The sequence below is a fragment of the Apaloderma vittatum genome, unplaced genomic scaffold (genome assembly GCF_000703405.1).
Source record: "Apaloderma vittatum isolate BGI_N311 unplaced genomic scaffold, ASM70340v1 scaffold29730, whole genome shotgun sequence".
Classification (NCBI taxonomy): domain Eukaryota; kingdom Metazoa; phylum Chordata; class Aves; order Trogoniformes; family Trogonidae; genus Apaloderma; species Apaloderma vittatum.
In genome coordinates this window covers 358-11,958 of record NW_009694447.1, presented here as the reverse complement: position 1 = coordinate 11,958, position 11,601 = coordinate 358, and the positions used below count along the sequence as shown (strand labels likewise).

Genomic DNA, 11,601 nt, shown 5'->3' with positions numbered 1-11,601 from the left:
TTTTGAGGGGGGCCTGTCATTATCTTACTCTGTCATTAGAGGCTACATTGGCCTGTGTATGTCAGTCTATTTGGACAGCAACTCTTTTGCTAGCAGTCTTCCCTACATTTATTAAAATCCCCAAAGGTAGTGTTGTGTTCCATTTCTGGTATAAAAGCCCTGAACCTTTTGCGCAGAAACAGAAATAGTGTGATATAACCGTGACTTAATATTTCCCGAGAATGGTCAATTATAGCTATTTAAATAAACACTAGCTGGATTTTCTTAGGAAAAGTATGGAAACTGGAAGCCTAATTCTCGTTTCATTTATGGGAAAAAGAAGTCTCCTGCAGGAGTTTTTTTTTTCTTTTTACTGCGCATGTTTTTATTTTCCCCAAGTGCTGTTTATTTCTAATATGATCATAGACGTCTTTTGAATACTGCCTTTTTTTACAATCATATGTCATATACCAGGGAGTAACATCTCATAAAACTAAGCTTTTTTAATCATTAAAGAAACTCTTGGTAACTTAATACTATTTTCCATGGACCCAAATTTCATACTGGCAGAAATGAAGAAATCTCGAGCACACCTACCTCTAACCATGAGATTCAGGCTTTCTGAAATATTTTTTCTATTAAAATTAGGATCAGTGACCTTTTTCGCATAGTATACTCGCATGTGATCCACAACTGGGGTTGGTTTGAGTTTTTTAATCTTTCTAAATTCTTCCCCATCTCCATACCTTATAATTGTAGAATTCTGACTATTAGGCTTACACAGTGCAATCTATCATTTTTAAAGTATATTTTTGGCCTAGATTTTTACTTGGGTCAACTGACGTAGCTTTGCTCATTTTATTAAACTAAATCAGTTTGCAACAGATTTAACATCTGATTTCTTTGTATGTCGTTAATTTTTTTTGTTTTATCTGTGAGGATAATAATGATGCCGTAAGTTAAAAAAAGTGCAGATTCTTGGCACAGGTACTTTCCATGATAATCTAAATGAAACAGTTTTATATTACTGTAGTTTGTGTATCTTATATGCTGGGCTTTACAAATAGTGTCTGGCTAAATATTACTGGTCTTTCTGAAGACGTATTTTTGGTTTTTGCTTACCCTCATAAAATAAAATAAAACTTGAAGTTTCTGTGAATGTGAAGATTCCCAGAAAGATGGGCATTGATGATTATCTTTGTAAGATTTTTTTGTATTATTTAAAACTGAACTGTGCTGTGCCTGATAATTGCTCAGTTCCAAAATAGCTGAGGAGGAAATACTGGTTTTCAGTGTTGCTGACTGATCTTTTAGCTTATTTTTAATGAGCACAAATAGGACATTTCACAGGTGGGCAGAATAAAAATCAAAGTAAATATTGTGCAACAAATTGTTTATAATTATGCACAGGTTCTATGAAATGATTAAACAATATTCTAGTTATTAAGTGTAAACACTTTGCACTATGTACAAATTATTTGAAGAAAAAAATCCATTTATGCACAATTAAGATGGTAGAATTTTGTAGATTAAATACAAATTTTATTGGCTTGAATTATGTAGCCTTTAAAATGTATTTCAGTGTCAAAACAATAGCATTATCCACTACTGAATCCTCACCATATTGCAATTTTCAGCTTGACATTACCAGGTTAATGTTTCTTACAACTTGGTTCTTTCACTGACTTTTAAGGAATTACTGTGTTAGAGTTGCTGTGGTTTAGCTTATTAACGTCAGAAATACATAATCGCAGTTGATGGGCTGCAGTAAATACTATTATTTTTAAGCTCTCCTGTGTTTTAAATCTGTATTTGCTTTTCCAGGATGATGATGTTTAATGCTGAGAGTTTGTGTGTTGTACTTGCTAGCACTAAAAATTAATTAGTTCAGTTTAAATGTGGACTAGCTAAATTAAAACCTGCCTAATTGGTATTACATTTGAAAATAAAAAAAAATAAAATAAAACAAAGTCTTAGTAGCAGTCAGGCCTGGCAGAGGGAAGTGTAGCGCAGGGGATTGCAGCTGCTTTCTGCTGGAGCGAGGGTGACAGCGTTGGGTCTTTGCTGGCACTCACCTTTCTTTGAAACACCCCTGGCTCCTAATTGCCTGCATTTTCTTCACATCTCAGCCTGAACACAAACTTGGCCTTGGGATAAACAGTTTATAGCCAATTTATTTTTTTTTTAGTTTGGAAGTGACGAAAAAGAATGTGCGTCTTTCACAAATGGCTCACCAGTGGCAAAAGTTCGGTGCTTCGAGCTTGTGAGTTACTAATCCTAGGAGGATAGTTGCTCACTGTTTGGGCAAGAAAAAATGTTTTAGAAGATGACAGTGGTGCACCCTTGTAACTTCTCTGTCTGTGGGGAAATTTGGCTTGGTCATATAATTATCTGCCTGCCTGCCCTACTGCAGAGCTGCAAACCCCATTTTAATGGTGCGTTGCTCTCAGAGCTCCATAGTGCATAGCCAGGGTTTCCTGTGCCTGGCAGAGAATTTCTGGAGAGCAGAGGTTTAAAAACTGTGAAATGTCAAAAAAACCCACAAAACCAGTACATAATTAATTCAACAGGGTGCTACGTTTTCAACTCGTGCAACTTTGTGCAGCCAGAACAGTACATTTATTCTCTTTCAAAATTCATCTCTGGAAACCAAAAGTAAAATTGTTAATGCCACGGTATAGTTTAGAAATGAGATTAAGACATGCAATGGCTGGTGGTGGATTTGGCCTGTGCTTTCCGTGGGACTCCCTCTGGGTGTTGGTAGCAGGGTGCACTCTCACCTAGCTGTGCACGGCATCACCTCCATACCCCAGCTGAGGATGCCAGCCGACGACGGGTCTCCCAGCACCCACAGCCAGCACCAGGGCTCGACACCCTACCCCAGTGGGGTGCAGACAGGTCCCTGGCCCCAGGGGCAGGTAGCTGGGGTGGGTGGGCAACCCACCAACAGCCCCCAAGGCCTCCCTCAGCTCACACACAGCTCCCATCTGTCTTCTCACGTACAGCCCATGTCCTGTGGCGGAGCAGTGTCAGCACATGGTGCGCTGCTGGGCAGAGATGCACAACTTTCACTTTTCTTGAATTTTTAATTGCCAACCCGTATGCGCTTTGCAGTCTTTTTTTTCCTTTCTTTTTTTTCTCTGCAATGTTTCACTTTTCCAGTCTTATTCTCGCAAAGACAGCTTACTCTTGGTCTATCTGTTGCAATATATAGCTCGTTCCTAGAAAGAATGGATTTAATTAAGGAGACGATCTCTTTCTGGATGCAAAACGAGAAAATGTCTTTACATTTCTGCATGTTTAGGTGTATTACAATGGCTACCATGGTGACACTTCTGAAACGTTTTTGGTGGGCAATGTGGATAAATCTGGTCAAAAGTTAGTGGAGGTTGCCAGGAAATGTAGAGATGAAGCAATTGCAGCTTGCAGACCAGGGGCTCCCTTCTCTGTAATTGGAAACACAATCAGGTAAGCCTTATATTGACAAGTAAAGGGAGGGCTGGCAAGTGGGACAAAGGTTATTGGTGGTTTGGTATAAAGCTGATGACATGTTTTATGATTCAAAACCATCATTTCAGTCTGATATCAGTATGTGAACTGCCAAGCTATAATGTTGTTCCTTGGGTAAGAGATTTTTTTTTTTCAAGTGAATTACACCAGAGCGAACAAAGATAACTGTAGAAAGAGTCAAAGATATTCGTAAGGTATATTTAAATTAACAGATGTAATTTGTGGTGGGGTTTTGCTTAATTTTTGTTTGTGTTTTTAACTACATCACATCTGTCTAATGCTGTAAGAAGGTTACAAACTATTGTTTTTGTTGTATAGTAATAATAAATGTTACAAAGGAATCAGTCAACATAAATAAGTCTCTCTGTTTAAAAAGTGCAAAAATATTTCACTCAAGAGCTTCTGATCTTACAAAGAGAAGCACATGCTAACGTCATAAGGAAAAAAAGAGCTCACATTTCCCTGTTTTGCATCTCTTCTATCCTTCACATAAATGCAGTCATGACTCTTCTGCAGGCAGTTTTGAAAAAAAATACAGCTTAGTTTTTTGAAGGTACCTATGGATTATTTTTAAATTTTTGCCAAAAAGAAAAAAAAGATATGTGTATCATGTACATTTCATTAAGCAATACTCCTCTGGACTATTAATGGTCCCAATGCTATTGAATACATTCTGATTACTTAAAAGCTGCGAGGCTTAGTCACCTTGAAAGGATGCTGCTTTTTTTTCTTTGTAAATCTTCAGATACTTAAAGGAAAAAAGAAAACGGCAAAATATCAGTTAGATGTATTTATAGCTTTAAAAATATTGTAACAGAGTCTGAATCAAACTTTAGTAAAACCTCTTTGGGTTATATCTGAGAAGCTTTTATTGAAGACTTTGTATAAAATTGTGTTTTTGACAGTTTTAAATTATAGGCTAACTAGCCTGGAGAAAAAGGATAGTGTCTTTCTGTTCTTTCATAGGAAATGTTGAATCAGACCCCTACTGGGAAAAGAAATTTAATGCATATCTCACTATCTTACTGTCCATGAATATAATAGAAGTGAATTCAAAATGTAGTTTTATTTTTGCAAATGGGATGAGTCGATAGATGCACCTCATATTTTTGAACACCTAGGGTTCAACAAATTTACTGGTGGTGCTCTTGCATTTTAACAAAATTTATTCTTGAGTAGAAGGGGGCACAGAACACTGGATTCTTATTCAAGCATTCTATCGAGCTCTGCATTCATGGCTGTGTCTAAAGGGCATGTCAGCCTTTGATTCTCTCTGAGAGGTAATTATCCTTTTCCTGTCACGGAACAACAAATGATAGCTAACTACAGAGGCACATTTGCAGTAGTCACATTCATCAACTGCAGAAAAAAAATTCAATTTAATTGTGCAACACAGCTGCACATAGGCTTTTTGAGCATTTCTGTTGTTCTCCCTGTCTTGCTATTCCTCCCTCCAGATCTATTTTTTAAACTTTTTTTTCTGGTTATTTTTTTCCCCCTTTTTGTCTCTTCTTCCATTTTTACTCTCTGTACTTTCTTGTTAAAGTAATTTTCCTTTGTGGCTCTCATTCTTTTTTCCCCATTGAAGGCTATGAATGTAGAAAATTATCACAATTACTCATATAATTGAGCCTCTTTGTAGCAAGTGCAACTCCAGTAGCCTTTCTCCATCATGAAAATGGTTTCATTATAGGGTTTTTCATATTCTCTGACACCATCTACACAGAGGAACAGGCGTGCAGATGAGATGTACTAGGAACAGGGTAGATCAGTAAGGTCACAGTAGGAATAATTAGCTCTGCTATGGAAAGAGCATCTAGGCCTTTTACTGCTACATAAATGTACTGTCCGTGGCTTTTAGTCACAAAAAAACTTACTAACAAATGGAGCTCCCGCCTACTACTTTGAAAAAAAGATTTGTATCAACACTACAATTTTCCATCATTAAGACTAATAACACAGAGCCTAGTATACATCAAGGGGAATAAAAAGAAAAATCTCACATTCAAGTGGCGGCTGGGTGCTGACCTTTGTTCCCTTTTTTTGTGTTCAACTTAACTCTTTACAAAAAAGAGCCACACGCCACACCAACATGCAGGTGAACTCCAGCTAGTGCTAGCAAAGCATGGCATTCAGTTGGAAAATCTGATAAATCTCCATGCAGGATAATGCATTTCATTACAGATTCACTACATTAATTCTAGCTGTATTAAAAAAAAAAAAGAAAAAGAAAAAAAGAAAAAGAAAAAAAAGGAAGAGAAGACGAAAAAGAACAAAATTGAATGTGACATTGGATTTTTACTGTGTTGGTGCGGAGGTCAGTTTACTTGCTAAGTGTAAATATATAGTCAGCGCCCCCTTTGAAAAGCAGATTAATCAAAGCTACTAACTGTTCAAAACTACATATGAAATAGCAGGTCATTAACTTCAGTTCTCAAGATTTTATTGTGTCGACAATTTAAATGTGCTGATTTGTTTAGAACTACTTCAACACTGCTGAAAGATCGCCTTGGTTTGGTGAAGCTGTGTGTTTATGGTTATTCGTCATTTGACGTTTGCATGCAGATAAACATATATAATACATACATCCATCCATCAAAATCTGAAGTTTCGGAAGAGTTAGTTAGATATCATAAAGTACCTGAGAATAAGCACCTACAAGGTGAAAACATTTAGGCCCGTCAGAATGGAAATGTGCCTAGGTTTCTTTCACTGGTATTTCTGTAAAGGTGCTCAAGTGATATTCAGAACGTACCTTACGCATAAATGATCAGAATATTTACTTTCTACGATAGCTTTGGGAATACTTATTTTACAGAGGTAAGTTTGCATTCAATATTCTAACATAGTCTTTGTTATGGAGGCTCTGTAGCCAACATTATTTCATGGATTGCAGATCTTTCTCCCATTGGCTACAAGTTACAAATAAAAGATTACATGGATTTGTAAGTTACTTTGCTTCAAAAAATTTGAATCTTTGCTAACCTGTTCTTATTGAAGGTGGTAGCTGAGTTTTGTCAGTCAGCTCCAGTGGAAGCAGAATTGGGCCCTATGTTTCATTTTCTTCTACCATTTCTGACACGTCTCCTTCAGAAAGAATCAAACCCAATTTGAAATCTATTTTTTAGACAGTGAGTTTAGGGACATGCAAGTGTTGCATGTGTAGAGAGCTAAAAAATATAAACATGATATTGTTAAATAAACCAATTTCCAACTCTGAGGAAAAAATAGTAGTGATGAAAGTATTAATACATTGTTTAAAATGTTTAACTTGTAAGAATATGTTTTGATACTAATTTAGAACAATATAAAGCAGATTTTTAAAAAAATCTGTTTCTATCAGATTATGCACATTTAAACAATAAGTGGCTCAGGCAAAATAAGTCATTTTAACGTCATCTGTGATAGATTTTCCTTGACAGCTACTGTAAATTACAATTACACTGCTTCTCTCTGCACTTGAAAGTAAGCATTGCAATAAATTATCTTTTATTTCAATCCATCATGTCTGCTTTCAGAAACAGAGAACCTCAAATAAAAGTTCAGGACTATTGTAAGAAAAATACAGTAATTTGTGTTCCAGTTTGAAACTAAAATGTACCTTTCTTTCAAAAAACAATTGTTGGCTCTCAAAAATACTACTAATTATACCTCAACATTTATTGTCATTATAGGGAATCCCTGAACTTGTGCATTCCCTCAGTCTAGGATTACTATTTAAGAGAGAATTACTTTAGAATTTTCCCAGTATAATTTTTTAATTTCCAAAAATAGATAATGCAGTACTATGTAAAATAGATATTTTTATCGTGAGCAAGTCTAGTTTAGGCTGATGCTGTTTTCAAGAATTAAAAATTTTTTAAAATGCCATTTTCAGTAGTCATTTTGCTAACAACGTATCTAAGAAAAACTTGATCGTTCTGATTTTTTAAAAAGAATAAATATTACTAGTTTGGATCCCTAGGTAAGAAAACTATTATCTTAGGTCTGTTATCTCTTTCAGTGTTTCCCAAGCTTGTTCACTGCCCAGAAGTGTAAGACAGATTTGTTTAGCAACTTCAGCCATTTGTGTCATGCTGCTCTGCAAGACTATTGTTGATAAAGTTTCATCCCTGGGGAGGGAAGCTGGCACTGCAGGGAAAAGCGTCCTTAGCTGGGAATCAGTGCACCAGGACGTTCAGCCTGGGTAGCAAAGCAGTTTATGCCATCCTGTCTAATCAGCTAAATTCTTCCCGTTGTGCCACCAGAGAGTCCAGAAAGCACTTGTTATCAGTGCTGAAAATGAGATTTGTTGCACTTTGTTTCTTTGGTGAGGGCTTAGAGTGCTGGACCAGACCTGCCTTGAGGAAAAAGTGACCAAATCCAGTAACAAGAAAACAAAACATATGTTTCGGGAGTCGTTTTTCCTCCAAAAAATAGGAGTTCCAGACCCATCCTCTGAAGCTGGAATGCCTGTTATCCTGTAGGTGTTCCTAGAGGCTCTCCACACAGCACCAGCCCCCTAAGGCGATTCAACGTGCTTTTCAGCTTCTTAGCGGGAGGGATTTATCACCCGAGAACTTATTTCAGGGAAGGCTCCAGAGTATGGGGGAGAGCTTTGCAGAGAGTCCTGCCTGTTGCTGCTTTGTGGCAATTTCCCTGTTGGGCTGCTGGCAGGACAGCAATGCATGTCCCCACACTCATCCCTCCTTTTGGAGAATTAGCTGTTGTCTAGCAACATGGGAGGCGGATACACCCAACTCTCCTGTCTGTGTCCACTCTTAGAAGCGTGAGGCTCTACGTATGGTTTTTGGTGCCCAGCCCGGCCCTCAGTGATATCCCTTTATCAGCTTTCCCACTGCCTGTCCATCCCAATGCCATCAGCAAAGAGAGCACTACAGGTACTCTTGACTCTGCAGCCACTGGACTGGAACACATGGCAGCAAAACATAAGATCAACTACCAGGCTCATTAAATGGTCATGCTTTTAATACTACCCAGTTCACCTCTGCCCAAGCATGCAACACGGCTCAAAGAATAACATATGTGAGGATGAATGTTGTCAATGGATATTTTTAACAATGACTGTTCTGAAGAATGTGGGGCAGTTTTGTGGGGTTTTTTTTCTTGCTGTTGGTATATTGTGGCTCACCTGCCCCAGCCTTTGCTTGGGAAGTGATTCAGCTGGCATGCGCCCTGCAGCCAAGAACTGGCAGACGGGTGCATCCATCCAGTAGTGCAGCTCTCCTTTCCCATGGCAGATGTGAGGCAGCCCAGCTCAGCCATGCCGACTCCTACCTCCTGCCTTCACTGCTTGCCCGCTTGCAATTGGGACTCCTCTGGCGCCTGATCTTATGTTGCCTGTCTGTGAGGAGCAGCGCATGGAGCTGGGGCTGGGCATTGTAAGGTTGCCTTCCAGGGAAAGCTGGAAAGAAAGGCCACTGCTGACAGACTCTGAGCTGGGCAACGAGGCAGCGAGACCAAAATGTTGAGTTGTTGTCAGCAGCAAATGCCAAACTTGCCCAAAACTGCTCCACTCCATGGCATCCTGATTTTTAAATCAGATTCCACAACCTGGGAATCCTGGAGGCCACAGAAGCTGACCAAGATAAACAGTTCAGTTCACTCTTCTCAGAACTGTTTCAAAGTCCTCCCTGCCAGCATTTACAGCCAACATGTACATTTACAGGAATACCTTTGCAAGCTGTAGCTGAGGTTAACAGCTTTGTTTATGAAAGCTGGGTGTTTTACTATAACCCCACAAAGATGTAAGAACTCACTAGGATTTTTTAAATACTCTGAAGTAAAGCTAGTAGTTAGGCAGTGAAATTCTCCAGAAGTTGCTTCTGCAGCACATGCATATAATGAAACCAGACTGAATGTGCCTCAGTTTCATACCTGCAGCTTATTTTCTCCACGGGTTTTCTGTGTGTCACTTCAGGTTCATTGACCATGTTGCATTTTACATAAAGAATACCCAAGCTCTGTATGTAGACATTATTAAGGGGGAAGGAGGAGGGGCACAGGCGTCTGTCAGTGCAGATGTCAAATCCTTGTGAGCTCCAGGATCGCCTATTTTGATCACACACAGTAACTGCTGAAGTACTGATGCCAACAGAGCTGTTTTCAAGCTGTTTGGCAAGAAAGTGGCAGAATTCACTATTGACATGCACGAGAACCACTTCTTTAACTGCATAAGGATGGGACACTGTCTTAGCACTGCCTTCTGTGTTCCCTGGTGTTCCTGTGCCCGGTGCTCAGCACCCAGCTGCTGCTGCCACCCTTCCCAGCAGCAGCTGAGTGCTGGGGCGAGAGCTTCCCATGCCCGCAGGAGGGTGTGTAGCCATGGTGCTTGGAAGAACAGCTGAACGGAAAAAAAGCTTTCTGTCTTACTACACAAAATGGATTTTTCAGAGGGAAAAAAATCTGTAATAATACAAAACATCTCAAAAAATGACGGTGCTCTTTCAGTGGTCAGGGATGCTATGTAAGGACATCAGTGAAGCTGAATACTCTATGGGATTGTTTATGCTTGTGCAAAAAGATTTGCAGAAGAAGGTGAAAGAAAAGATTATCACATGTTGCATGGATGGCTTCTCCTGTTTCTCTTCAAAGAATTGCTTCACCCATATGGGAATCATTATCTGCATTGCTCTGTGCTTGGTCACTGGAGATCTTCCATTTCATTTTGTGTATGTTTCTGAGTAATCTGGCTTTGTAACTCCTTGCCATTCCCTGTGCTTCTTCCTTAGTCTTCATCATCATCATAGCCAGTGGTCTAAGTCTCTCACCCAGACATGGGTGATGTGGTAGAAAGGCAGGGGATAGTGTTTTTTCCGTCTCTAGTAGAAGTTTTCACTGTGTAAACCTTCATGATTTTTTCCACATGAATGATGTATAAGGTAAAAGCCTGGACTTTGAATATAACCAAATGAAGACCAACTTCTAGCCTTATTGGTAACCCTCTTTGCCAGTACTTAGGAGTTTGGGGGCAGCTAAACTTGAAATTTCTCTTCTTCTCCAGAGTTAATGGAAGAAATGTGATGAGTCTTTGTATCAGGGCAGTGGGTAGGTAAAAGTTAATACATGAATCCTGTTAAAACACACTCTCAAGTTCTGAATGCTGCAGCATTATTAACCATTGACCCAGCTCTTCTCTCATTGCTGTTTCGCTGTGGTGGAGCACCATGTCCCTCAATTGCAGTGGCATTAAATTCTGGGATGGTGACCCACAGACACTGAAGCCAGCACTGCAGGGTCTGTGAAACCTGGCGTGCAAAGGGATTACTGTGTACAGCAAGCTGAGGCCACTTTGCAGCTGAATAAGAGCTTCCCTGTGAGGTTTAACCCGCTTTAATTTCTGAGACCTTAGACCCTTATTTGAGTTTCTTAACTTTTCTGCTTTTCCACCTATAGTCAAACGCAGACAAAGCATTTATTAGGGTGCAGGTATAGGCAAACCTGAAGTTTTTAAGTGCCTACCTTGATTTTAAACAACCAAGTTTAGGTTAAATCTTTTCAGGCCAAGTGCCTTCCTCTCTTGCTCCTGTTTGATTTTAGAAATATGTGGGGATGATATGTGAGGACAGGGGCAGCTTTCTTGTCACTTCTAATGAACCTCCGGATCCCCCCAAATCTGCACATTTCCGTTTCGGATGTGAGCAGCGCTCCGGGCTGAGCTGCCTCAAGTCAGCCCCTCCACTGCTGCCTCCACTAGTGCTTGAGTAAGCCTGCAGACAAGGGCCCCCCCCACATATTGCCAGCGCTTCCAGCTTCTAGGTGTTGGGATAGGAATTTGCTTTCCCAACATGGGGTCAGCATGCAGCCACGTTCCTGCAGACAGCTCTCAGAGACACTCCTCCCTGAGGCAGGCCGTGAAGAACAGGACAGGTGTCCCAGGCAGAGCTGAAACACCACAATTACTGTGATTTGTTTTTTCTACAGTGGTGATGGGTTCATTAAAAATACGTTATTAATTAGTGCAAACAGATTTGCTGGAGTTTCAATACATTTTGGTTTGAATGTTTGCAGTATTCTGAAAGGGAAGAGGTAGGGCGCTTAACTCTCCTGTGGTGAAATGAGTTCCCAGTGTGCCCGTGGAAAAGGTTATCCTGCAACAGAGGGACAACATGC

The 11,601-nt window shown here is 39.7% G+C and overlaps 1 protein-coding gene across 1 annotated transcript in view; it reads left to right on the top strand.

The window, feature by feature from the left end:
- METAP1D (methionyl aminopeptidase type 1D (mitochondrial)) overlaps positions 1-11,601 on the top strand; it is a gene marked incomplete at its 3' end in the record, with an annotated part of 24,536 nt that overhangs the window by 12,582 nt on the left and 353 nt on the right. The window contains exon 6 of the mRNA XM_009867678.1: positions 3,284-3,447. Within this exon, the coding sequence (XP_009865980.1) occupies positions 3,284-3,447 (164 nt within the window). The remainder of the gene's footprint in view (positions 1-3,283; positions 3,448-11,601) is intronic.